This window comes from Osmerus mordax, chromosome 20 (genome assembly GCF_038355195.1).
Source record: "Osmerus mordax isolate fOsmMor3 chromosome 20, fOsmMor3.pri, whole genome shotgun sequence".
Lineage (NCBI taxonomy): Eukaryota > Metazoa > Chordata > Actinopteri > Osmeriformes > Osmeridae > Osmerus > Osmerus mordax.
Genome location: NC_090069.1, coordinates 4,451,623 through 4,479,127, shown reverse-complemented (window position 1 = coordinate 4,479,127; position 27,505 = coordinate 4,451,623). Strand labels below are relative to the sequence as shown.

The 27,505-nt window shown below is 53.1% G+C and overlaps 2 protein-coding genes across 2 annotated transcripts; one reads left to right on the top strand and one right to left on the bottom strand.

Annotated features, from left to right (window-relative positions):
- The first annotated feature begins 1,456 nt into the window (after positions 1 to 1,456).
- LOC136964552 (unconventional myosin-XVIIIb-like) lies at positions 1,457 to 24,957 on the top strand. The gene is made up of 45 exons (XM_067258710.1): positions 1,457 to 1,464; positions 1,657 to 1,665; positions 1,934 to 1,991; positions 5,012 to 5,155; positions 5,744 to 6,172; positions 6,349 to 6,412; positions 7,456 to 7,568; positions 7,853 to 8,020; positions 8,237 to 8,447; positions 8,583 to 8,725; positions 9,098 to 9,198; positions 9,316 to 9,379; positions 9,528 to 9,672; positions 9,896 to 10,066; positions 10,271 to 10,361; positions 10,554 to 10,746; positions 11,001 to 11,081; positions 11,381 to 11,501; positions 11,842 to 11,989; positions 12,084 to 12,267; positions 12,438 to 12,588; positions 12,808 to 12,917; positions 12,997 to 13,062; positions 13,242 to 13,370; positions 13,481 to 13,624; positions 14,157 to 14,246; positions 14,339 to 14,458; positions 14,571 to 14,676; positions 14,868 to 14,992; positions 15,182 to 15,336; positions 15,470 to 15,593; positions 15,944 to 16,144; positions 16,425 to 16,535; positions 16,648 to 16,752; positions 17,394 to 17,555; positions 18,254 to 18,367; positions 18,498 to 18,614; positions 18,707 to 18,790; positions 18,990 to 19,127; positions 19,231 to 19,416; positions 22,276 to 22,409; positions 22,508 to 22,549; positions 23,333 to 23,509; positions 23,638 to 24,603; positions 24,770 to 24,957. Exons 1-44 carry the CDS (start codon positions 1,457 to 1,459, stop codon positions 24,593 to 24,595), a joined length of 6,495 nt encoding a protein of 2,164 aa, XP_067114811.1. The 3' UTR covers positions 24,596 to 24,603; positions 24,770 to 24,957.
- Positions 24,958 to 25,366: 409 nt separating this feature from the next.
- Positions 25,367 to 27,043, bottom strand: npm2b (nucleophosmin/nucleoplasmin, 2b). Its single transcript, XM_067257916.1, has 9 exons — positions 27,014 to 27,043; positions 26,814 to 26,869; positions 26,647 to 26,729; positions 26,447 to 26,563; positions 26,266 to 26,359; positions 26,022 to 26,152; positions 25,851 to 25,873; positions 25,655 to 25,691; positions 25,367 to 25,545 (listed from the first exon to the last, which is right to left on the bottom strand). Exons 2-9 carry the CDS (start codon positions 26,848 to 26,850, stop codon positions 25,516 to 25,518), a joined length of 552 nt encoding a protein of 183 aa, XP_067114017.1. The 5' UTR covers positions 26,851 to 26,869; positions 27,014 to 27,043; the 3' UTR covers positions 25,367 to 25,515.
- Between the last annotated feature and the right edge of the window lie 462 nt (positions 27,044 to 27,505).

Genomic DNA, 27,505 nt, shown 5'->3' with positions numbered 1-27,505 from the left:
AGTGATGTTTTTGTCATACACACGTTCTCTGCACACAACACTTGCTTGACACGAGACAATGAAAAAGGATGGCATATAGGAAAAAACAAACTAACAAAAAGTATATATAAATATATGTGTATATGAAATGACAAATGCTCTAGGTTTATTTAAATGATTTTAATGTAGAAAACAAAAATAATTAATTGTTTGGGGGAGGTTCTGGGTCTTGATGTGTGTAAAACTGTTTGTGGTGAAGATTTCAGCTCAGATCTTGCACATGAAGACTTTAGATATTGTACCTGCGAGTTACAGATGATTATTTTTGTTTGAATACCAGATTTTTTGCTCTCTTTCATATTTATTGTGTGTTTGGGGAACTAGCGCCCCCTGTCTACGAGCTCACCCTCCCCGAGATCTCGCTGTAGAAATCCTCTGGTCCACACCCATCAGAAATACTCTTTTTTCATGTGCCACATACAAACGCAAATACTACTGGCTTTGGGTTATTACCAATAAGGTTATGATGATGATGAATATTATTGATAATATTATTCAATGATTATTGTTATTAAATTTATTTTTATTTCAATGATTTTATTTTTGTTTTCAGGACAGGTAGGAACGTAAGTGTTGGACTGCTTATAAAAACAGTTCAGAAATAAAAATCATTTTTTCGTGTTGCTTTGTGTGACGTGTCTGTCATTGGCCTGGTCACCCTCTGTTCTGAGTTAAGGGCTTCTCTGAGAGGTGGGAGTCTTCGGAGAATGCACGAACATTTCGGAAACCCTTAATGAGCGAAATCATTTCACTGCATGATCAAGTGAGATAACTAGTCTCTCTGGGTTCGAATCCAGCAGGTTGTGATAAGGACAGAGTAGTCTACAACCATTTCCAATCAAACTCCAGCCGTGACCACGTTTGTACTCTCCATGCGGCGGCAGCACTCAGATGAGAATGTGGACCTGTTCAAACTAATGAAATAAATGTTACTGTTTCCTCCTATGAGATCATCACTGATTGGATCTGCTTCGTTTTGACTTGTGAATCCGTGACGTTGGACCCATGTTTACGTCAAAGAGAAGGAGGTAGAAGATGGGAGTCAGGTGGCTGAGCGGTTAGGGAAGCGGGCTTGTAATCAGAAGGTTGCCAGTTCGATTCCCGGCCGTGCCAGATGACGTTGTGTCCTTGGGCAAGGCACTTCACCCTACTTGCCTCGGGGAGAATGTCCCTGTACTTACTGTAAGTCGCTCTGGATAAGAGCGTCTGCTAAATGACTAAATGTAAATGTAAGATTGTTTGTTCCTGCTGGGCCTAGGTTTGGGGGTTGGGTACAACACATCCAGTGCTATAAACCCTCCAGCAGGACTCCCCTCCCTCCCTGTCTCGCAGCTGCAGCTGTCAATCAAGGCAGAGTGACATGTGATTGGTGGCTCAGAAAGCCAGTCCCACAGGAGAGCCTTTTCCAACTGTTGTCATGGACTGGTGTGTGTACGACCAAACGTGTGCCTGCCACAGACATCCCCCCTCCACGCAACCGCACACAAGCCTTTTCCTGTCGCTCAAGTCTTAACGACCTCTGAAAAACGACTTTCGCGAGCGTAATCGTTCACTGACTTGGAGATTTTGTTCATATCTCTTCCATTTCCTCTGACCCCCATCTCTATCTCCCTGCAGTCTCCCTCCGTGAGTTGCAAGCAGCCAGTTCTCCAAACAGGGTAGTATCCCTTGCCACCTCCCCCTGTTGCAGGATATTTATAGAGGAATCGTCTGTCAAACCAGCTGCCTTGCTTATCTCTGTGTGTGTGTTTGTGTGTGTGTGTTAGAGAGAGCGAGGTGGCTGTCTATGTCACTCTATTTTCTGACTGCCCTCGCTGCGTGCCTCACTCAGACTGTTTCTCCCCGGTGTGTGTGTGTCAGAGTGACAGTGAGACTGTGTAGCTTAGCTTTGAAGGATTGGAATTAAAACGGTCACTTGGGATTGTCTACCTTCCATTGGCGGCCAGTCTAAGGTAGGCTATGGTGGTCTTGTGTGGGTGGGTGCGATTTTGGAGCGGAAAGAGAGAGAGAAAGAGAGAAAGTTGGTTCTCATGACTTTATTTATAGCCGCACAACCCGCTGGCTGGGAAAGTCAGGTCAGGGCAGCCAGTAGCGTCCAGGCCTGGACACAGTAGCTACGAGTGGGATTTGACATTAGCCCCAAGTCACACACGGTCCCAAACAGAAGAGAGACAAAGGGTGGGCTTGGGTTGTGTCCAATTTGTGAAGACAACTGGCTCAGGACCATTGATGTGGTTTTGTCTGTCAGGGTCAGGGCTGCTTTCGTCGAAAAGACAGAACAATATGGTCGCTCTGGATAAGAGCGTCCGCTAAAGGACTAAATGTCCTTTAGCAGATTTTCATCACCATCATCATCCCAGAGAGATGACCTGTTATTCAGCAGTATGCCAGGCCCACATTCTCGGATCCTGACTCACAGCTTGACCAGCTAGGGGGCTGTTTACCCTAGAGACCCCGCGGTTACCTCCGTGTGTTTCGTCTGTGTGTGCGAGCCACCGACGTTCGCGACACCTCGACCTGGCATTAAACCTTTCCCCACCGCCCTCCGACCCCCCCGCCGTGAGAGCCGCCACGAGGAGGCATGCTGTCGGCAGAGGGGAGAGTCTGAAGCGGGATGAAACACGACAGCGGGGTGGGGGGCGCTGGAGACCCTGGTGGTGTGAGATGCACTTGTTGTCATGGGACCGGTGGTCAGGGCGATGGCGTTGGGTGCGTGTTTATTGATGTACGCGCGTGAATCAGGGAGAGAGATGTTGCGCGTGATCATAGTGTCCAGGTTTTGTGTCTGATGCGTCGCCTCTGTTATGGGATGATGATGATAATAAGGACAAAAGGACACAACCGGCTGTTCTGGTGTTGACTGTCACGTCAAAGGAAACAGGTCCACGCATGTGCTGACTTTCTAACACTCACCTTACAGGCAACAGAAAGAAAAGTGTGCAGGCTTAGCCACCATCATAGACTGGACTTCTTCGACTCTCTAATATACGGGTATTGTAGAAACGTACATGCAGTCTCTGGCGGCGTGGCGTTTATTCTGAATTACAATACCTGAACACGACACAGGTTTCTTAGTGTTTAAGCTAGAGAAAGGGGTTTGACTGCGGCTTCGATTCTTGTGCTCGTCTGACTGTGGTCTGTTGTTCGGTCACGGTTTGGTTCGGAGAAGCACTGAATGGCCTCTTGGGTTTGCGTTAGCCAGGAAAAGGTTTTACTTGCGTGTGTGTCTGGGAAATGGGAGTTGATGGAGAAGGGGCTGTTTCAAATGAGGCTCGTGGGAACCGCACTCATGACTTTGTCCCGGCTAAACTTGTTATGAAAGAACCTGATTATTGTTCTATGGTATGATGCCGTTTGGGACTTCTGAGTTGCCAACCTTTGAGAAATTGAGGTTACAATTCGCGGTGGTTTTTCGTGTGTGTGGTTGTGGTTGTTTGTGTGTGGTTGTGTGTATATTTACGGCGCACGAGAGATCCGATACTCGGTGAAGGATTGCATCCACTGTGTCTTGCAAAATCCCTCTAATTGACAGTGTAGACCTGAGCAGGGCTGTAACGGGATCCGGTCGGGGACATCTGCTCTGTCCAAGCTTGTCATGAACAAAACAAACCCACCACGAGATTCAGGACGTCCATCTGTGCTGTCCTCCTCATGTCTGTTTTTCACTCCCTTCCTTCCCTCCCTCCCTCTCTCTGCTTGTCTTTGTTTCTCTCTGTCGTTCTCCATCCTCCAGGTTTCACACCGTGTTTCTGTCTTCCCCTCCACGCGCCCCCCCCCCTCCCCCCCAACGCTCTGACATCACACCTGGCTGACCTCTGCTCACCACTCATCCCGCCGACACCCTCCTCCCCCTAGCAACGGTCACCCATGGCGCTGTCTTCACGCTTAAAGCTCTGGGAGCAGAAGGGAGGTGCAGAGATGTCGCATGCCGCATGACGTTGTGTGTTTTCTCCAAGGTTCCGAGGTCGGAACCATTTTGTTCTAGAATGGTTGGAAGTTGGAATTGTCGTGTTTTCCGGAAGGATCGCTCTGCATGTGTCACTGATTGTGTGTTAGTGAGAACAGTCCTGATCAATGTGTACAGTGTGTGTCCAGAATGTGTACTTGTGAATGGAAGTGTTCACCAAGTCCTGCATGCTGTGGTCAACTGTCTACAATACACTATGTACTCTGCTTTCCATCGTGTCCTGTTGTTGTGTGTTTCGTACACTGTCTGTGACCACTCACATCTCCAGAGAGACTGTGGGTTGTAGTTACCCAGTGGTACTGGTGGGGGAATGTGCTGACTGGAGAGTCTCATCATTTTAATGGGAGAGAGAGGAAAGAGAGAGAGAGAGAGAGCGAGTAGAAAAAGAGAGAGAGGGAGAGAGAGAGAGCGAGGAGAAAAAGAGAGAGCGAGAGATGGCAGGTTAGCAGAACGGTTCGACTGATCTTTATCATTCTCCCCCTAATAAGAGCAGATCTCCCTGGGCTAACTCTCCTCCCCTGACCCCGGGCACACTGGGCTCTCTACTGACCAATCAGCTCTCTCCTCCCTTTTTTTACTTCTATTGTCCAATCAGAACTAAAATGATGATGTTGATACCAGGCAGTTGCTTGTAGAGAAACAATAAACATTAGGATATCTCACGAATGAGCACAAGAAACTGATTGTGTCTGTCTGTGGGTGAGTTTGTGTGTGTTTGTGTATGCCCGAGATAGACTACGGCCTTGAAATTGCATGTTGACAAGGTTGCGAAGACCTTGCACAGCCACACATGACATTTTCCATGTACGTGGTAGACATCATTCAAAAGGAATTACAGGTTAAATCCAGTACTTTCTCCTGACCCTGAACATCCATTCAACCTGACAAATATACCCAATCTACTCTTATCAATAGCAAACTCGCACGAGAACACGCTAACTAGTATCCAGTGACCCCCTTTCCCTCCACACACATCATTCTCTCCATCCCTCCGTCCGTCTACAGATCAAGGAGGAGAAGAAGCCGGTGGCGGCCGCCGTTCTCCCCCCGCCCATCACGGCCGTACCGGGGGGCTTCCTCAGGCAGCTGGTCAGAGAGACCGAGAAGGAGACCAAACAGAAGGAACCGGAAGCTAAAGAAGAGAAGGCAGTAAGAAAGATGGAGAGGGGACGGAGAGAGGGGGAGGCGGAGAGGGGGAGAGAATGTGAGAGAGGAGGTGAAGAGGGAGGGATTGTACATTCTGAAGAAAAGGAACAGAACTTAGTAGCTGGTTTATCCCATGTGGGGAAAAGAGTTCAGTTAGATCACATTTTAAATGATTACATGAGAGCTCAGTACGTTTTCATTGTATTTATCTTTTTCAACACAACTGGACGTTCACTGATTTTGTTACTATTCACATATTTGTATACAACTCGAAAACTTATATATGTACGTAGGTTTGTACTTTCGCTTTTTGCGGGGATCTCAAACGGACGGCCCGCGGGCCACTTCCGGTCTGCGGAATACAATCATTTTTACTAGTAGTTTCACATACGTCGTATTTTTTTTATTTTATTATTATATTATAATTTTATATCATATTTTCGGCATCATGTAGCAGGCCGTAGGGAGGGGGGCCGGAAGTGGCCCGCGGGCCGGCAGTTTGAGATGGCTGACATACTGTCTGTCAGTGGGTTTCACTGCTCAGTCATTTTTGCTCGTTTCATTTGCTGGTGTGTATTTTCTCCTCTGCAGCCCAGTAAGCTGAGTGACGATCTAGTCCAGCAGTTCCTCCTCCCAGACCAGACTCCACCAATCCTGGAGGCGGAAATGTCTCTGCGAGCCGAAAAAACAGTCAACGGCGAGCGGGGTCGCCACCCCGCCCAATCGGAGCTCAAGACCTCATCGCCGAGGCGAAACCTTTCACCGGAGGTCAAGAGCCCGTCGCCGGTCAAGGGAGTGAAACGGGAAGTGACATCAGAGCACGTACAGGAAGAGAGGGAAGAGAAGGTGTCGAAGGCGACGAGGACCCCCGAGGGGGGGGGAAAGAGAGAGCAGAAGGAAGTGAGAGAGGAGAGAGAAGAGGAAGTGAGAGAGGAGAGAGAACAGGAAGTGAGAGAGGAGAGACAGGAACCTGAGGGGAGACCGGCAGAGACCACCATGACGGAACATGAGAAGATAGAGGTGCGCATGTCACACGACGCCGTGCGGGCATGCTAGCAGCACACCTGCTGTTACACACACATTCTCTGACGCTCTCTCTTTCTGTCTCACGCAGATGATGGTAATGATAGAATATCGATTCTTTTAAACAGAGCATCTTTCCTTTGTCCCCTCATGACCCTTGATCTGTCTCACAGGTGAGAGATGTATGGTACGAAGTTGGAACAGTGTGGTACATCCACAAGGATGGTTTTAACCTTGGTAAGACACACACACAAACACACACACACACACACACGTGCACAGTGATTGCTTCGATGTGAGATTTTTAGTTTGGTGTGTCCACTGTGGGTGTTTTGAGGAGCCTGTTTGTGTAGGATGGGGGTTAGGGTTCCATGTTATGAATAGGCTGACTGCTGCTTCCTGGTCTTCCATGTTATGAATAGGCTGACTGCTGCTTCCTGGTCCTCACCAGTAGAAGCCCCGGTTATCCTGTCACACTGACGTCTACTGGTCTGCCCACATGTGGAAAGCAGCATCTCTCTCTCTCTCTCTCTCTCTCTCTCTCTCTCTCTCTCTCTCTCTCTCTCTCTCTCTCTCTCTCTCTCTCTCTCTCTCTCTCTCTCTCTCTCTCTCTCTCTCTCTCTCTCTCTCTCTCTCTCTACCTCTTACACACACTGTGTTTGAATCAATTTCTCACTTTTTCCAATTTTCTTTCCCTTACTCTCTTTCTCTCTTCCCTCCTACTCCCTCTCATTCTCTTACCCCCCCCCCCCTCTCTCTGTCTCCATGTCAACCCTTTCCCCTCTCCCCCCCCCCCCCCCCCCCCGTGTGGTAATCTCCTTTTCCTCCAGCCTCTGTCCAGACCCTCTCAGCAGTAATCCCATCAAACCTTCATATGCCCACACAACCCCTGACCCAAGCGCTGCACCCTTACCAGGGGATCAGGGAATCATTATTATATGTGTTATACTACCCAAACACACAAACACACACTCACACGGCTCCACACATTGTCCAGAACAGGATCATAGAATCCCAGATGTGTATACGAGATTATTCTCCTAGCATATAAACCCCTACAAATCCCTTTTCGCCGCGCAGAACATCTGTTTATACAGTAGAGAGTCTGTACCTACACGGGCCACATAACAATACACTCTACAGCAGCATCCAGGAACATGATCGGGCTGAATTCAAATGGAATTATGGTGGAATATGATGCAGGATGTGACCACTGAGAGATGATGCTATTTGTGGGTTTCATTTGAGCTGCTCTCCTATTGGTGTGTGTTGTGTTCCAGCCACTCAGCTGAAACCAGACGAGGGCACTCCTGATCTCCCAGCAGGCCGAGTGAGAGTCAGGCTGCAGACAGACGGAACGTTGCATGACGTCTCTGAGTATGATATCGAGAAGGTACTTCCTTCCCTGTACTTAATGACATTCTACACCAAACACTGGAGAGTGTTTTTTTTCACTTTCCGTCTTTCTCTGAGGATTTCGAACAGTCTCCCTCTCTCCATCTCTCTCACCCTCATCTCTCTCTCTCTCACCCTCGGCCCTGTCTCTCTCTCTTTCTCTGTGTCGCTCTCTCACCCTCATCCCTCTCTCTCTCTCTATCCTCTCTCTCTGTCTCTCTCTCTCTATCTCTCTCTCTCGCTCTCTCTCTCTGTGTCTCTCTGTCTCTCTCTCACCCCCAGTGTAACCCCGCTGAGCTGGATTTGTGTGAGGACCTCAGTGAGCTCCAGAGCGTGAACGAGTGCGGGCTGCTGCACGCCCTAACCAGCCGAGCCAAAGCCAGGCTGCCTCTCACCCACGCAGGGCCCAACCTGTTAAACCTGTGGCCGCCTCAGCACCCCAACAGCAAGGTCAACACACACACACACACACACACAGACTCGGACGTTGCTTGGGATAAGAGCGCTCGCCAAATGAACACACAAATACACACACCCAGGCACCCGTGTAAACAATACGGTTGTCAGCAAACCACGCCATAATGTACGCTTACTTGTAAACAGCTACCCCCTCACCCCCATCCCACCACCTACCCCCTCGTGCCACCCTCTGTCTCTCCCCCCCAGACCCCCAAGTCTCGGAGAGGGGAGTCGGTGTGGGAAGCCCCCCCGGCCCTCGCCGCTCTGGTCAAGCGTGTGTACGTCTCCATGGTGGGCAGGAGGAAGGACCAGAGTGTTTGCGCGGTGGGACGCAGCGGCACGGGCAAGACCACGGCGTGCCAGTCGTTCACACACGCCCTCCTCAAACAGGCTGGCACGGCCGGGACGAACATCAGCGGTCGGTATCAGTGTACCAGTAGGAGTGTGAGAAGGGAGGAGGATCTTATTTACATGACATGACGTTACGTTCTTATCTGTATTCTTAACCCTCCATGTGTGTGTGTGTGTGTGTCTGTGTGTGCGTGTGTCACAGTGGAGAGAGTGCAGGCCATGTTCACGGTGTTGAGGTCTTTCGGGTGCGTGAGCTCGCAGCACAGCGACGCGTCCTCTCGCTTCGCCATGGTGTTCTCCCTGGACTTCAACCACGCCGGGCTGGCTGCCGCGGGACACCTGCAGGTACACACACACACCAACACACACACTCACACGCATCCACCCGCACACGCACACTACTGCTGCACCTGCTACACGTGCTGTTCAAAAGAAGCATCTCTTTGTCCTCTTCCTCTGGGGGAGTCAGGTGGCTGAGCGGTGAGGGAATCGGGCTAGTAATCCGAAGGTTGCCAGTTCGATTCCCGGTCTTGCCAACTGACGTTGTGTCCTTGGGCAAGGCACTTCACCCTACTTGCCTCGGGGGAATGTCCCTGTACTGTGTCCTTGTAATGTAAGTCGCTCTGGATAAGAGCGTCTGCTAAATGACTAAATGACTAAAATGACTAAATGACTCTGCCTGCATCCTCTGCTCTCCTCCCCCTCTCTCTCCTCCAGACCATGATGTTGGAGAAATGGAGAGTGTGTCAGAAGCCAGAAGGAGAGAGCAACTTCCTGGTTTTCTCTCAGATGCTGGCTGGACTTAATACGGAGATGAGGTACTCTTCTGAACACGGGCAGCGCACGACACTAGAGCCGTGGAGAGACGGGCGGGAAGGCCGTGAACCGGAAGTGTGAGACTATCCTTGACATCATATCCTGTTTCCTCCTGACAGGACAGAGTTGCAGCTGCACCAGTTACCTGAGGTTAACTCCTTTGGGATCGTCACGCCAACCAAGGTAATCAGGACATGGAGACTATGCGGAGTTTCTCTGCTCTGATGTTCCATGTGTTGTTTTGGAGCTTTCCTATGAAAATAATATGTATTCTCTCCACCGCATTCCCCCCCTTCTCCCTTCTTTCCCCTCTCTTCTCTCCCTTCATCAGGTGGAGGAAAAACAGCGTGCCTCTGTGGCCTTCACCAAGCTGCTGGCTGCCATGGAAACGCTTGGCTTCACCGGGGACGAGCAGAGAGCGATTTGGCATGTTCTGGCTGGAATATATCACCTCGGGGTCGCGGGGGCGTGTAAAGGTGACACTTTGGTTCCTTCTTCTTCTGGTGCTTCTTGCTTTTTCCTCTCCCAACCGGTGGCTCCAAAGATTCTCCCTGCTCCCTCTATCTCTGTTGCTCTCTCTCTCTAGTTCTATCTTTCTCTGTTGCTCTGTCTTGCTCCCTCTCTCTCTCTCTCTCTCTCTCTCTGACGACTTACCCCCTCACCCTTTCCCCCCCCCCCGCCCTCCATCCCTTTCCCCAGTGGGCAGGAGGCAGTTTGTGAGCTTCGACAGCGCGCAGACAGCCAGCTGCGTGCTGGGCTGCGAGGGGGAGGAGCTCCAAACGGCTGTGTTCAAACACCACCTGAGGCAGCTGCTGCAGAGAGCCACGGGTGGGGGCCGCGAGAGGCACGCTCAGGCCGAGTCAGAGGACGGTGAGACGCACGCGCACACGCACCCACGCCTACACACAGACACACACACCAACACACATGTACACACACGTATATACATTTACATTTAGTGGCAACCTTCAGATTACTAGCCCGCTTCCCTAACCGCTCAGCCACCTGACCCACGTATATACCCACGTGAAGGTATAGGTTGAGGTTCACTCGAGTGAATGTTCCCCCTCGCAGGTCCTCGACTGAGTGCCTCTCAGTGTGTCGAGGGCATGGCCGCCGGGCTCTACGAGGAACTCTTCACTGCTGTCGTGTCGCTCCTCAACAGGTAAACGCCCCTGCTACGCACACACCCACACGCGCAGTCATTTCTACAGTCGAACAAAGACCTGAACCATTTCTGTGAACCGTCCCCAACTCACATACGCTCCCACAGACAGTACTTGCTCGATAACACACACAAACATACGCAGGCTCACACACACACAGTCTAACACGTGTGTGTGTGTGTGTGTTGCAGGGCTCTGAGTTCCCAGCACCTGACCCTGGCCTCCGTGATGGTGGTGGACACACCCGGCCTCCGCAACCCCCGCCACACCAGAGAGGAGCGGGCGGCCGGCTGGGCCGAACTCTGCCACAACTACCTTCAGGAGAGGCTGCTGGAGCACTACCACACACACACCTTCACACACACTCTGGAGCGATACACACAGGTAGGACACCACACACAGAGCACTATCACACACACCTTCACACACACTCTGGAGCGATACACACAGGTAGGACACCACACACAGAGCCCAGGCAGGGTCCGTAAATAAGATGAACTGAGTCACATTGAGGTTGAGGAGGCTATGTGATTGGTTGTCGGCTACTTGTGGTCTGACTAGTTGTGCGTGGTGTGTTGTGTGTGGTGGATGGTGTGTGTTGTGGTGTGTTGTGGTGTGTGATGTGATTCGTTCTTCAGGAGAGAGTACCTGTGGACTTTGAGTGTCCAGAAAGCAGCCCTGCCGAGGTGGTGTCCTCCATCGACCAACCTGCTCTACAGGTACACACACCTCTTCTCCCTCCCTCCCTCCCTCCCTCCCTCCCTCCCCACACCCCCTGGACTCCCCTTCTCTCCTCACACACCATTATCTGACATGCAAACAGACAGTTGGACACACTTTTCAATGTCATTATGTAGCTAACCAGAGTTTGAGACTGACGGGAGATACGTGTGCTATCTGTGTTGTTATCTGTGTGTGTGTATGTGTGGTGTGTATGTGTGTTTGTGGTGTGTACTTGTGTGCCCGTGTGTGTGTATACATATGTGTGTGTGTATGCATGTGCCTGTGTGTGTGTTAGGTGCGGGCAGCAGATGGAGACCCCAGAGGGTTGCTGTGGGTCCTGGATGAGGAGATGGTGACCCCAGGCTCCAGTGAGAACACCGTACTGGAGAGGGTCTGCCGGTACTACAGCGACACTGGTGAGAGAGTGGGTGACGGTAGTACGCGGGTGTGGATTACGGGATGTGTTTCACGCTTGATTTGTTAGTGTTTGTTTTGAAGTCTTTTTCAGTCGTGTGTTGTTAATGTTGAGTGTTATCTAGGTGAAGCTAGCTGAAGCGAATCCTAATTCTCCTCTTCTTCCTCCTCCTCCTCTCATTCACCTCCTATCCTGCTCCCCTCCTCCTCCTCCTCTCCCTACACTGGTTCTCTACCCCTCCTCCTTTTCTCTTCATCATCTCGTCCTCTCCTTCTCCTCCTCTCCTCTTCCTCCTTTCGTCTCCTCCTCCGCCCCTCCCCTCCTCCTCTCCTCCTCCTCAGTGCGGCAGTGTGAGCAGCCTCTCCAGTGCGAGGTGAGCCACTTGATGGGGTCTGACCCGGTCCGCTACGACCTCACAGGATGGTTCGGCCTGATCCAGAACAACCCGTCCGCCCTCAACGCCATCTCACTGCTGCAGAACTCCTCCGTGTACGTCCCGGCGCGTGTGTGTGCGGGCGCGTGTGTGTGAATGTCGCCAGTGCCTCTCTCTGACCCCGCGGCCCCTCTCTTTCCTGCCCCTCAGGACGGTGGTGAAGGCTCTGTTTGCCCCCAGGGCCTCTGTGCCCCCCCTGTGTCGGGGTCTGGGGGGCGTGGAGGGGGGGAGTCAGCGCTCCCTGCAGAGGAGCGGCACCATCAGGAAGACCTTCAGCGGAGGAATGGCCGCCATACGCAGACACTCCCACTGCATAGCAGTCAAGCTACAAGCCGTAAGTCTGTCCAAATACACACTCATGAATGTTTCCCTCTGAGACTGTGCGATAGGCAATAGGTAGTAAGTAAACACCCAAACACATTCGTGTATCTCTAAAACTCCACCAATTCCCTTACCCGCTCTCACACGCAACGTGCTGTGCGCACCTCTGTCGCCCGTGTACAGGACGCTCTGCTGAACCTGATCCGCAGAGCCAGCCCTGTCTTCCTGCAGTGTGTGCAAGCCAAGATGGAGGGCGGAGGTTTCGACGTCCCCGCTCTCAGGGTCCAGCTGCACTCCACGCAGATCCTGCCTGCCTTGCAGCTCTACCGCACAGGTGCTTTAGCGTTAGCCCTTAGCATTGGCATTAGCGCGCCGTCTCTGCACGGGCCACCACACGGGTTAGCGTTAGCTTAGCTTTTGACCTCGTCGGAAGAACTGTTTGTGACACAGGTTGGCTTTCTGCCACAGCCAGTCAAAGTGGTAGTGCAGTGGAAACATGTCCAGGGATATGAAAGAGAATTAGGCTACAGCTAGCGACTCTTCTCTCTTCCAGGCTACCCAGAACACATGACTCTGAGTGACTTCCGCTGCCGATTCCAGGCTCTGTCACCACCCGTCATGAAGCGTTACGGATCAGTGTTCATCACCCCGGACGAGAGGAAGGTAGGACACAGGAGAGCAGGTAGCTACCAGGTGGTCTGATTGTATTGTATTGTGTCTCTAATTGTTGTGTTCCTCCCAGGCTGTGGAGGAACTGCTGGTAGAGTTGGATGTAGACAAGAAGAGTCTAGTTCTGGGAGCCAGCAGGGTGAGGATTACTATATCCATACTATCTCTGCAATGTCTCCATACTATCTACGCACAATCTCCATACTATCTCTGCAATGTCTCCATACTATCTACGCACAATCTCCATACTATCTCTGCACGGTTACCATGGTACCTCCACCGCCCGCGGTCTTCACCCTCCCTCCCTCCGTCTCCCAGGTGTTTATGAAACGTGGCGTGCTTCGCTACCTGGAGCAGCTGAGGGACCAGCTGGTCAGCGGTTGGCTGATTCACCTGCAGGCTGCCTGCATGGGTCACCAGGCCAGACAGAGGTACCGCAAACTCAAGGTGAGCCACAGCCCCCTGACCTCCTGCCAGGGACTTGTGGATTTCCATAGGATATGTTATGCGGCGTGACTGTGTTTGCTTACAGGTGTGTGTGTCCCTGTCATCTCCAGGTGCAGCAGATGGCACTGCGTTGTGTGCAGAGGAACATCCGCGCCCTGAGAGGCGTGGCCAAGTGGAGCTGGTGGCGACTCTTCTGCAGAGTGCGCCCCCTACTGGATGTCAACATGGACGATGAGAGGCTCAGGGCCAAGGAGGTACACACACGCTCACACACATACACACTCACAGACACACACACACAAACACGCTCAAGCAAATGCACACAGGCGCACGCCTCCCATTAGCATCAGTAAAGGATATTAGATTAGGCATCGGTAGGAGATGATGTCACTGGGAGAAGGAGGATGGCAGGAGGAAGAGGATGTGTGGGGGAGGAGGATGACGTCAGAGGGAAGAGGAGGATGTCTGGGGGAGGAGGATGACCAGGGGAGGAGGATGATGTCAGGGTGAGGAGGATGACGTCAGAGGGAAGAGGAGGATGTCTGGGGGAGGAGGATGATGTCAGGGTGAGGAGGATGACGTCAGAGGGAAGAGGAGGATGTCCAGGGGAGGAGGAGGATGTCTGGGGGAGGAGGATGATGTCAGGGTAAGGAGGATGACGTCAGAGGGAGGAGGAGGATGTCCAGGGGAGGAGGAGGATGTCTGGGGGAGGAGGATGACGTCAGAGGGAAGAGGATGACGTCAGACGGATGATGTCACGACCCTGTCCTGTCTGTTTGTCCCCAGGATGAGATATCCGCTCTGAGACGGCGGCTGGAGAAGTCGGAGAAGGAGAGGAACGACCTGAGGCAGACGGCCGACGTCCTGGAGACCAAGGTGTGTGTGCGCCCCGCTAACCGCTATCACAGCTCCGACACGCAGCCAGCGACGGCCCCCCCGCTAAGCGTTTTCCGCGTGTGGCCGTTTAGGTGACGGCGGTGTCGTCGGAGCTGAGCGACGAGCGTTTCCGCGGCGAGGCCGCTTGCCAGGCGCTGGACGTGGAGAGGGCGGAGAGGCTGCGCCTCACCAGGGAGAACAAGGAGCTCCAGGTATCTGCCTCTGCCCTCTGCCTCGCCGAGCTCTCTCGGAGAGACCTGTCGGAAGGCCTCGCGACTCACGCGTTCTCCCGTCCCCTCCCCCTCCCCCACCCCCGCTCCTCAGGCTCGCCTGGACCAGTGTAAGGTCACCGTGGAGACGTTGGAGAAGCAGGTGGAGGAGGAGAAGCAGAAGGTCCAGAGCAGAGGGAGCCAGGCGGGGGCGGGGACAGGTGAAGCACCCCTCGTCCTTCCCCCGGACATAACAAGGGGCTCCGGCTCGTTTGTTTTTCTTCTTCTGGGCGTGTCGAAATCGCTTCCTTTTCATCTCTGTCCTCGTCCCCGTCCCCCTTGCCCCCTCTGTTCTCATCTCGGTCCCCTCCGTCCTCGTGGCCTCCGTCCTCCTCCCCGTCCCCCTCTGCAGGTGGCGAGATGGCCCTGCAGCTGGAGTGCTGCCAGACGGAGGTGGAGTTTGTGCGCCGGCGTCTGAAACAGACCGAGGAGAGGCTGGAGTCAGAGAGGCAGGCGCGCCAACAGCTCGACACCAAGGTCTCACGCGCACACACACACCAACGCACACACACACACACTCACTCAAAAAGACACACACACACACTCATTCACTCAAAAAGACATACACACATACACACAGACACATTTAAATGCACAGAAAGACACACAGACGCACAAAAGGACTATGACAGTGACTCATCTCTCTCCTTGTGTGTGTGTGTGTAGGTGGCCTCTCTGCAGGTCCAGCTGGAGCAGTCCAAGAAGAGCGTGACGGAGCTGAGGCGTCAGTGTCGGCGCGTGACCTCCGACCTCCAGGACGCCCGCGTTCTCACAGACAGCCTGCAGAGCCGCGCTCACGAGCTTGACCGCAAACAGAGGAGGTGTGTGTGTGTCGACGGCATGCACCTGACCCTGGAGAGAAATATGCTGATTGGCCAGAGGCGGTTGTCGGTTCATAATCATCTGTTCAAGGTTTCATTGGAAAAGCTTTTGTGTGTGTGTGTGTGTGTGTAGGTTTGACAGTGAACTGACGCAGGCTCTGGAAGAAGCAGACAATGAGAGAGGCCAGAAGGACAAAGCCATCCAGGAAAACACGGCTCTGGCAGCGCAGTTTTTCACCCTGCGCCGCGCTATCCAGGTACGGGCGTTGGTGCACGGGTGTGTGTCCAATTTCACTGGTGAACGTCCTACCTGTGTGTTTGTTTGCCATCGTGTGCGTGTTGTTTTTAACAAGTTAATTTCCCCCCTCTCTCTCTCTCTCTCTCTCTCTCTCTCTCTCTCTCTCTCTCTCTCTCTCTCTCTCTCTCTCTCTCTCTCTCTCTCTCTCTCTCTCTCTCTCTCTCTCTCTCTCTCTCTCTCTCTCTCTCTCTCTCTCTCTCTCTCTCTCCCCCTCTCTCTCTCTCTCTCTCTCTCCCCCTCTCTCTCTCTCTCTCTCTCTCTCTCTCCCTGTGTGTGTGTATGTGTGTGTGTGTGTGTGTGTGTGAGCAGGACAACCAGGCGGAGGTGGGCCGCCTCCAGCAGCAGAAGGAGGAGCTGTGCGCCCAGATCCGGGACCTCAGCCTGCCCGTCGACCTGGCCTCCGACTCGCTGCCCGACCTGAAGAAGCAGCTCCGCCTCCTGGAGGGCCAGACCACCCAGAGAGGGGAGGAGGTCGCCCAGCTCAACGCCAAGATCCAGCAGCAGCAGCAGGTCCACACACACACACACAGAGACCCACGGGGCTGTCGATATCTGCTCCCAGAACAGTCGTCGGACACGCGCACACACACCCTCCCTCTCTCTCCATCAACCCCTCCTTTCCTCTTCCTCCTAACTCTGCCCCTTCCCTCTCCGTCTATTCACCCCCTCCTCCCCCTCCTCCTCCTCCTCCCCCTCCTCCCCCCTCCTCCCCCTCCTCCCCCTCCTCCCCCTCCTCCTCCTCCCCCACACCCCCACCACACCTCCCCCCCCTCCCCCCCCCCCCCCACAGATGCACCTGCGCTTCGAGATGGAGATGGAGCGGATGAAGCAGATTCACCTGAAGGAGCTGGAGGACAAGGAGGAGGAGCTGGAGGACGTGCACAAGTCCTCCCAGAGAAGGGTGAGTGCCCCCCCGACCCCCTCCCCCTGACCACGCCCCCCCCCACCACCACCACCTCTCTCACCCGCCCCCTCCCTCCTCTCCCCCCCCCCCCCCCCCGCGCGTGCGACAGCTCAGGCAGCTGGAGATGCAGCTGGAGCAGGAGTACGAGGAGAAGCAGATGGTGGTCCACGAGAAGCACGACCTGGAGGGCCTCATCGCCACGCTCTGCGACCAAGTAGGCTGAGAGACACACACGCGCCCGCACGCACACACACGCAATCTGGACTGAGCCACGAGCAGACAGCTGGAACAAGCACACTCAATCTCATGGGGCTTAAAGTACTGTTGAAGCACAGTGGTGGAATTGACTTTCCCCTGGGCTGCCTGTGTGTGTGTGTGTGCGTGGGTGTGTGATTGCCTCCATCCAATGAGAAGGCCCGTATAGATTTTTTTCCGCTGTAATGCTCCAGGTGATGGAACGCGAGGCGTCGCTTCTACAAACAAGCGACAGAGCAGTCGTCCAATCGACTGCGGGGCTGTCACAGGCGCAACACAGCCTCGCTCCGCGCCCGCGCCAACAGATGTCCAATCTCTGTCGTGTCCCTTTTAACACGCAGCAAAACCGGCTGTGGCCGGACACAAGTATCCCGCCGTGACCCGCGACAAACACACGACAACCTAACGGGCCATGGAGATCAAAGCCACAGCTCATGTCAGAGCTATTTCATCTTGATCTGGATTCATGTCAAACAACAACAAATGAACATATTCCTAGACACCGGGAGGGGGGGGGGGGCGTGTTGTAAGTGTGGGTGAAGGGGTTTTTCCGGGTTTCTCCGTCACGGGGTGTTAATTCCTTTCGGTGTGTCCTGGAAGGTGGGTCACAGGGACTTTGACGTGGAGAAGAGGCTGAGGAGAGACCTGAAGAGGACCCACGCCCTGCTGGTGGACGCCCAGCTGCTGCTGTCCACCATGGACAGCCCCGGACACAGCCAGCCCGGAGGCAGCAAGGAGCAGGTCGAACGGCTGCACTGCCAGGTGCCCCGCGCGCGCAGACCTGCACACATGCAGACACACACACGCTCACACACAAACCTGCACACATGCAGACACACACACGCTCACACACAGACCTGCACACATGCAGACACACAGACCTGCACACATGCAGACACACGCACGCTCACACACAGACCTGCACACATGCAGACACACGCACGCTCACACACAGACCTGCACACATGCAGACACACGCACGCTCACACACAGACCTGCACACATGCAGACACACGCTCACACACAGACCTGCACACATGCAGACACACGCTCACACACAGACCTGCACACATGCAGACACACGCTCACACACAGACCTGCACACATGCAGACACACACACGCTCACACACAGACCTGCACACATGCAGACACACACACGCTCACAAAGACCTGCACACATGCAGACACACACACACACGCTCACACACAGACATGCACACATGCAGACACACACACACACGCTCACACACAGACATGCACACATGCAGACACACACACACACACAGACATATCCACACTCACGCACGCATGCAGACACACGCCAACCAGAACACACCAATCAAAACACCGGTGACTCTCTCACACATAGCAGTCATCTGGATGCTATGCGAGCGGAGCGACATGCAACCCACGCGGTGCTAACAGGGCGTGTGTCGTCTCTCTGTCTCCCGTCTGCTAGCTGGAGGAGAGCGAGGCGCGGCGAGCGGAGGCGGAGAGCCTCCAGAAGACCCTGTCCCAGGAACTGGAGAACGCTCAGATCGAACTCGAAAACATCTGCAAGCACAAGAGCCTGGTGAGTGTTCCACGCGTAGTCCCCTCCACTGGCCTTTCAACCCCTGTTCTGTCTCTTCCCTCTCTGCTTAACAACTGTCTGTGTGTGTGTGTGTGTGTGTGTGTGTTCAACCTCTCTCCTGGCTATGCAGGTGGACGAGCAGGTGGCCCAGCTCCTGCACGAGAAGACAGACCTGCTGAAGAGGCTGGAGGAGGACCAGGAAGACCTCAACGAGCTCATGAAGAAACACAAAGCTCTCATCGCGCAGGTGGGCTCGCTCGCACCTCCGCGCATCAACGCTGCGTTTCCTGGTTCCATGTGTGACCCATCATGCTCTCCCTCTCTCTCTCTCTCTCTCAGTCCTCCAGTGACATCTCTCAGATTCGGGAGTTGCAGGCCGAACTGGAAGACGTGAAGAAACAGAGACACACCATCCAGGAAGAGGTAAGAGGTTTCAGCTGACAGGAAGAGGTAAGAGCTGTCAGCTGACAGGAAGAGGTAAGAGCTGTCAGCTGAAAGGAGGGCAGCGCTGCCCCTCGGTGGTGGGAGTAGGAACAGCTCATCTGTCGGCAGTACACCTCTTCTCTTCTCTCTCCTCCCCTCTCCTCTCCCTCCATCCCTCCGACGTCCCTCCCCTCTCCAGCTGCAGCAGAACGTGGCGAGGCTGCAGTACCTGGAGTCGTCCACAGTGGGGCGCAGCATAGTCAGCAAACAGGAGGCGCGCGTCTGCGACCTGGAGAACAAGCTGGAGTTCCAGAGAGGACAGGTCAAGAGGTTTGAGGTGAGGACAGCGCGGACCGCGTGTCAGACTCGTTCCGCGTCAATCCTCCCGTCCGTTATCAAACACCGCAAAAAAATGTGTGTGTGTGTGTGTGTGTGTCCAGATGCTGGTGCTGCGTCTCAGGGACAGCGTGGTGCGTCTGGGGGAGGAGCTGGAGCAGAGCGCCACGACGGAGGCCAGGGAGAGGGACAACTCCCAGTATTACCAGCAGCGCCTGCAGGACATGAGGCTGGAGATGGAGGAGCTCTCTCTGAGGGAGCAGGACAGCAGCCGCAGGCGCATGGAGCTGGTAACACACACGCGTAGACACAGACACCCAGACACATGTACGCACACACACACCAAGTAGACATGGATCACCCAACCACATGTACACACACACACACGTATAGACACAAACACCTAGCCACATGTACACACACACACGTAGACACAGACACCCAGACACATGTACGCACACACACACCAAGTAGACATGGATCACCCAACCACATGTACACACACACACGTATAGACACAAACACCTAGCCACATGTACACACACACACACACGTGTAGACAGAGACCCCCAGCCACATGTACACACGTTGAGACGAGTCGCTAGCTCAGTCACCAAATACGTTCCCCGGGTGCAGGATAGCGAAAATGAGACGCTGAGACAGAAAATTGCCAGTAACGCTTCGGTTGTATTTTTGGTTCAGGGAAGATAGAAAACGAGTAGGCACACTGCCGTACCGGGATATCAAAAAGGTAAAATAAACACTGTTTACGTCAAAACTAAATTATAATGTCAATCGGAGAAACCGCAGGCGGGCCCTCAACCGCCGTCAGCACGAGTATTCTGGCTCCGCTCTCTGCTCTTCCCCCCCTCCTTCACTTAATCGGGACCTTTTAAAGAGAGCACAATCAAGTTCATGCATTTCAGCTGGGTACTCAATCATCTAATTGAGGTGTCCTTGGGCCTAGGTCCCAGGAGAGGGTGCCCACGGACCCAGTATTCCACCTGACCCCTCGCAACGTACATACATGGATCACCCAACCACATGTACACACACACACGTGTAGAAACAGACACCCAACCACATGTACACACACACACACGTATAGACACAGACAACCAACCACATGTACACACACACAAACGTATACACACAGACACCTAGCCACATGTACACACACCTATAGACACAGACAACCAACCACATGTACACACACACGAACGAACATACATACATGGATCACCCAACCACATGTACATACACCAGGGGCGTTGTTAGACATAAAGCTCTACTGGGGCACAGGCCCCTATTCATATCCCTTTTGTTTCTTCCAAGCGTGTTGCGCACAATGCACTACTCGGCTATAGAAACTCCCTTTGCTTAACCCACTATACAACAGTTCAGGGACGCAAGTCTGATATCAGCTTTGGCAGGGACATCAATAGTTAATGTGAGCGCGCACATTTATTTCGCATTCATTTGAGCGCAAATACTGTTTCTTGAGCTTCGTGTAATATTTTTGTAATGTTTTAGTCAAAATATGATGATCGGTAGGCCTATCATTTAGAAACTTTCTTTAGTTTTGTAATGTTTTCTGAGCCTACCTTAATTCTGACTTGTGTGCCGAGTCTGACACCTGGACTTCTGTGTGCGTGCTGCAGTGGCTATTTGGCAAGCTCAGAAGAGCGCGCTGACATGGAATTCTGCGTGCATCGGTTTGTTTTTCGGTTAAACTGCTTGAAGCGTTGATTGGGATACTGCGTTAATTCTTTCTGGGATTATCAATCTGAATTAATGCACTGACTAACAAAATAAATTGTTAAAACTCAAACTTTGGATTTTACTGGGGCACAGCAGATTTATAATAGGGCACGTGCCCCAGTAAAAAGGGTCTGACGACGCCCCTGACACACACACACACACATATAGACACGGATCACCCAAACACATGTACACACACACACACACACACACACGTACAGACACATACACATATACCCACCCACATGCTCATACACACTCTCACACACACATGGATACACACACAAACAGCTACAGGCACACACCTGCACATTTACACTCAGGAGGGAATCAGTCGTCGCTACGAGCATGACCTCTGAGATGAAGCGAAGAACACTCCGGAACATGAACATTAGACACAGTGTCACCGAATGCTCTCAGAATACACAAACAGGCCCAGCAGACAAAAACATGAAACACAGGAAACACGGACAGATGCCCTTTTCGCTGCAGCATAACAGCAAAGCTGATAAGCGGGGAAATCACAACCTTTCCATAAGCGACACGTGCACGCCCGCAGGCCCAACGTGCACGCCCGCAGGCCCAACGTGCACGCCCGCGCTCACACGTGGTCCCCTCTCCTCCGTTCATGCTTCTCTCGGTGTGACTTTGATTAATCCTCATTGTCTCTTCAAGGTTATAACACACACACACCATCCCACTTCCCTTGTCTCTATGACAACCACCCCTGCCCTCCCTTCTCCCCCTTTCCCCCCCCACTCCCTCCCTCCTCCCCCCTGCCCCCCCCCCCACCCCCCGACTCACAACCTCACAGCCAATAACTTGAGAAGCCCGGAAGGGTGTGCCAGCGTAGCTTGTCGGTGTGTTTGTTTGTGTGTGTATGATGGTGTTTGTATGATGGTGTGTGTGTGTGTGTGTGTGATTTCATGAAAGAGTCTGCTCATATGATAAAAGAGAGGAAGAGACAGAGAGGGAAAAGATGAATTAATAAATCTCTCCCCTGTCCGTGTCAGCGTAGATATAGAATCGTTTTCCTCCGGATCACCCTGGCCGACGCAAACAGTGCAGCAAGGCAAGGTCATGTGTATGCAGGGGTGTGACGGTGGCCGAGCGATACATGATTGATGAAGCAATATGGATCGGAATGAAGACGATTACTTGGAGGAAAAAGATACTCCTTTCGGTCGTTATGGATACGGGGGAATGATGGACTGTACATTTGGCCGCATGGTCGGGTTTCTCTTGCTGTCCTCCTCTCATTCTTTCGCTCTGTCTTTCCTTTTCCCTCCCTCTATGCCTGTGTCTCTCTTTCTTCCTCTCTCTTTCTTTCTTTCTCCCTATGTCTCTCTTTCTTTCTCATGTCTTGTTCCGTCTCTCTTGTTGTGCAGGAGATGCAGGTGGAGGAGTTGACTGCAGTCAGGCAGACATTACAAGCCGATCTGGAGACATCCATCCGTCGCATCGTGGATCTACAGGCCGCCCTGGAGGAGGTGGAGTCTAGTGACGAGAGCGACAGTGAGAGGTATGAGAGGGTTCAGGGTTCACGGAACTGCCTGGGGGGGTGGGGGGCAGCCTGACGTTGCAACTGACCTGACCTTTGACCTCTCCCCTTGAATCCAGTGTTCAAACCGCTGTGGAATCGCTGGGTAAAAAGAAAGATCTGTAAGGACTGCAACGTGTGTGTGTGTGTGTGTGTGTGGATGCGTCTCTGTGAGTGTGGACTGCTCCATTGCCTGTATTGGCTTGGTGTCTTTCACCTCAATCTGATGCAAAGACACAACAAAATACGAGCTCGTCGCTAGCTTAGCCAAGTCCTAGCGTATCTGAAAATGGATCCTGATTTGTTATGTTACTTCGACTGTCTTCAGGACACACTTTAGCCCCGATTGTTGCAGTGTGGTCTCAATGGATCTCGAGATCCTGTTTATGGTTCGGTGTTGGCTGTGTGCATGACTACTAACTCTGCATAGGCATCTAGGACAGGTTAGGCAGTTGGGTTAGAAACCAGGCTTCTGGGTTCCCTCCCCTATGTTTCATGGAGTCATCTAACACACACACACACACACACTCACATAGCCACTGATGCACGGATACACACACACACACACAGCCTCGCGTCAAAGACCAGAAGCTTTTCCCTGTTCCGGAGTCCTCTTTGAAAGTTCAGCGAGTGTGATATTCTAGCCCGCTGCATAATGCATGACATTTACAGCGCAGAAGTCATCCCTGTCTCTCCTCCGCTCGTCTCCCCCCCCGCCTCGCTCTCCCCCCCCCCCCCTCTTCTTAGTGTCAGCTCTTAATTTTTTAAACCTTTTATCTGTCATGTCCCATCCAGTTTCGGATCATTCATCTTCGTTTGGCACATTGTCATGTCATGAGCGAATGTACTGGATTCTTCAGCCGTGACCGATACTGTCGTGTGTGTGTTTGGCCCCCTCCCTGCAGTGACAGTGTGTCCAGCGTGGGCTCCCTGGGCACCGAGGATGTCGGGGAGGGCATCCGTCATTGGCTGGGCGTCCCGAGAGGGGCGGGAAGGGGGGGCTCCCCCTACGGCAGCAGTACCATTAGCAGCCAAGGGGGGCGCCAGTCTGTCACAGACACCATGAGCACCTACAGCTTCCGGTAAGGGGGTTTCCGTCATCGAAATCCCCCTCCGTGGTCCACGTCCGATCCACATTTTACGGTCGTCCCCATTCGTTCCGTTTAAAAAGCCATCTCTCGTGTCTCTCTCCTCCTCCTCCCATGTCTAGGTCCTGCGTGGACCCCGATGAGGACGGCTCCGATGCCGGGGAGGGTGGGGCCGGGGGCGCCTCGGGGCTGGGTCGTGCCTCGTCGTCCTCGGCTCTCTCCGAGCTGCTGGAGGGGCTCCGTAAGCGCCGGGCCGGGGCTGACGCGGGGGAGGGGGGCGGCAGCACCATCTCCCTGCCCATCTATCAGACCACCGGGGCCTCCACTCTCCGGCGCCGCGCCTCAGCTCTCTCTCTGGGTCCCGAGGACCTCCAGGAGCCCAGGCCAGGCCCCGGGATCCTCAAACCGCCCTCCCCGCTCCTGCCCCGCGCCGCCAGCATGCGCTCCCTAGGCGAGTCCCAGGCCTCTGCCGCGGCCTCCGGGGCCAAACCCTCCCGCTTCAGCTCCTCTGACTCCACCTCTTCCCTCCCCTGCCTCCCCCGCCTCTCCTCCCTCTCCTCCGCCCTGACCTCGCTCCAACGCCCCCCGAGCCTCGCCATCCCCGAGGAAGACATGGAAGACCCCGTCCGCTCCCTGACCACCGCGCCCGTCCAGCGCTCGCCCCAGCCGGCGAGACGTCGGATGCTGGGGAGCGCCGTCGGCGAGGGGGGCGACGAAGGCTCCTTGGGCTCCGAACCCTTGGTGTTCCAGAACCGCCGCCTGGCGGCCGATAGCAACCGCGACGACGCCGGGTTAGACATCCTGCCAGCTCTCCGGAGGGCCCAGTCCGCAAGCAGCCTGGCCGGCTCCCTCAGGGGGGGCAGAAGGGCTCTCAGCGTCCATTTCGGAGAGCTGCCCCCCTCCCGCAGCAGGAAAGGCTCCGACTCCAGCAGCTCGGGGGGGTCCGACGAGAGCTCCCAGGGAGGGGGGCCGAGGCGTGGGAACGGGAGGCCACAGGGGGAGAGGCTGGAGGCCGAGGGCAGCGAGGGGGACGTGGCCTCGGTCATGAAGAAATACCTGAGAAAGACCGAGACGGACTGAGGTCAGAGGTGAAGCGCGCCCGCATGCTCATACATACAAGTCGCTCTGGATAAGAGCATCTGCTAAATGACTAAATGTCATACGCGCAGCCTCACTCCGTTAACTTGACATGCTTTTCCTCTGATACAATCTCGCTTCCGTCGAATTTCCTCTAACGCCATTTCTCTCCCTCAGACTGTATTAACAGACCTGAGGATACAACTCAAGACCTAGGATCCACACGATGAGGAAATTCTTACGAGCCAACGAAGTGTACTAGCATCCACACACTGAGCCAAGCCACTGAAGATTGATCTGCTCGCGCACTAAATGCCTAATAGCTTAAGAGCACTGTTTGTATATGAATAAAACAATCATTTAAACCAGTGTGCGATTCGTACTTGGGATTCATTCATCCCCATTAACATTTTCCTGACAGTGCACGCAGCAGGACATAGAAGGGGGGGTCAAAGGTCAGGACAGAAACCCAGCCTGCAGCAAAGGCATCCTCCATGTCCTTTAGTCTCCCATCTGTTCACCGGCAGCACCCTGAACCAGAGCTCACCTGGCCCTGCAGCCCTCTACGGACAGCGGAGGACGAGCCAAAGTACACGAGACTAGGGAAGGAACACATCCTGTGTACCTTCCAGCATTATGTTTACCTGGTCTTGTGCCCAGTCTAGCCCATGTTTATTCTTTTTCCTTGAATAGAAAGGCGAATACGTTTAACAGGAGGCTATGGTACTGAGGCCGAACTTTGAGAACAGAGGGTTTAAGTCAAAGGGATATACATGAATTACAAATGTTTTTTATTTATTTATTGAAAGCACAAGTGGGATTAAGTCACAAAACCAGGTTAATAGCAGCTTGAACCGTCCCATGATTGAACAGACGGATCAGAGGGGCCTCGAGAAGGCAGGCGGGGAGCGATCGATGGCGGCTCAAGCCTTCTTCTTGCCTCGGCCCTTCCCCTGGAACAGAGCAGGACGTCAGAAAGAGGCAGCCATGACATGGTAGGCAAGAGTCACTTGAGAATTTAAAACTCGGGGAACTCATTTGAAAAAAAAAAAAGGTCAGTACCTTTTTGGGAGGGTTGTTCTCGCTATCTGACGCGGACCTAGGTGAGGGGGGAGAGGGGAGGGGTCACTGAGGCCATCAAGTTGATTCATGTCGACATACAACTCAAGGAGGTACGTTGTTAAACTCCCCAAGACTTCCAACAGGGAAGTAGAATGCATCGGGTTCAGCCCCTCTTCCCTCCTATACGTTTACTCACCCATCTGCTTCTTGCTTCTTTCTCTGGATGGGTGGGAGGGGGGAGGGGGCGGGACATCAATGTTAAATAACGATAAAGTAGGGTCCATCAATTCTCAGTCAAATCAAAACCCTACCCCCCCCCCCCCCCCCCCCTCCCCTGCTTCCAGGTGTAGTGAGGAAGGAGGCCTACCTTTCCAGCAGTGACGCCGTTCTTAGCCGCTGGTTTCTTAACTGGCTTCTCTGGTGATGACTCGATTTCTTCCTCCTCTTCCTCCAACTCTTCGGCCATGTCTTCATCGCTGTCTGAGATGTCCTCTTCCACTGCGTCAGAACACGGGCAACCGAGCAAGCGTTTTACTTTGGCTACAGAGTTGTTCTAAAAGCACGCACGAAACAACCATTTCATTGCAGCGTTCACAGGCTGTTTGACTCACGTGCCACGTGCTCTCCGCAAATGTAAACTGGTCCTGTGCCGCTTTTCAACCTGAACGTTACCGGTGGGTGCAGATCTAAACCGGACAGATTTACCTAGGACGGTAAAGTGGATCACATTTAAACTTCTGTAATAAATGCATCTTCATCTACTGGAATAGTTATACACATTTTTATCATTACCGTGGGCATGCCGTTGGCGTGTAAAGTTGCCATGGGAACACCTTTCCCGTTTTCTGGTTCACCCGTAATCACTTCAACGATGTTGAACTCCTCTTTAGCGCCTGCACCGAGGCACATCTAGGACAGAGGTTGGTTAATTGCTGCAAGTAGAAGCCGTGAGCCTCACTCAATGATGCACTATGCACTTCATACCTACTTACAGTTCTGAGTGCCAGTTGGTGTTGGTGGTTACTGTCATCCGTCTTGAACGTTCCAGCTTTATTTGAACTGCTTAGCTCGCAACCTACATCGTGTGATTAAAGCAAATGCAAATCATGGTGACACGCGGGAATTACGTTGAAGTGGGTTTTAGTGTAGCGAAACCTACCCCATAGTGTTGATACAGGTTTTTCTGTTTTATTCATGTCTTTATTTTTACAGCACCTGAAATAAAAGAATGAGCAGCCAGCCACCTATTTAGAATGATCCTAGTCCAGGTCGCTAAATGTTATATGAAAGTGAAGGAGGGAAAGTGCCTTCTAATGCAACACAAGTAGACAAGCAAGAACTATTAATTTAATTACATACCGAAGAGTGGGATTGTTCCAGTTAGCCCAGAACAGTCAAAGTGAAAAGGAATCATGCACAAGTGATTGACAGGTTTATGAGGCCGGTGCCCAGTTGGAAGCGGCTGTCTCCAATTAAACTGATTTAACTGACTCGGATTGGCTCACTCAAGTGGGCAGAGAAATCACTATCTTGAATGATTGTTGAAGTACATTTCTGACGGTGGTGTGCGTGGCGGATGGAAGACAAACATATTTTGTAGTGTGTAGCCTATCTGGGTGGTTGTGAGTGAAAGAGATAATCCGTCATATTATGAATATTTAGTAGTATATCAGTGATGGTAACACCCACAAGCTCTACCGGTGATGAATAGTGGGTATAATAAGAACTCAAGAAAAAAGGAAACACTGTTCCCTGAACCTTTCTTACCGGGAAAGGTAAGACATTTAAACTGCGCTAGTAATGATTGATAATCCCGCTGCCGCCCCCGCCCCCCTCCATTCCCTAACTCCA

Coding starts and splice junctions, on each gene's coding strand:
- LOC136964552 (XM_067258710.1), top strand. Junction 6,173..6,348: donor CGGAACATGAGAAGATAGAG/GTGCGCATGTCA, acceptor TCTGTCTCACAG/GTGAGAGATGTATGGTACGA. Junction 11,082..11,380: donor TCGACCAACCTGCTCTACAG/GTACACACACCT, acceptor TGTGTGTGTTAG/GTGCGGGCAGCAGATGGAGA.
- npm2b (XM_067257916.1), bottom strand. CDS start 26,850: ATGAATAAAACAGAAAAACCTGTATCAACACTATGGG. Junction 26,730..26,813: donor ACCTGTATCAACACTATGGG/GTAGGTTTCGCT, acceptor CACACGATGTAG/GTTGCGAGCTAAGCAGTTCA. Junction 25,546..25,654: donor AGAACAACCCTCCCAAAAAG/GTACTGACCTTT, acceptor GCTCTGTTCCAG/GGGAAGGGCCGAGGCAAGAA.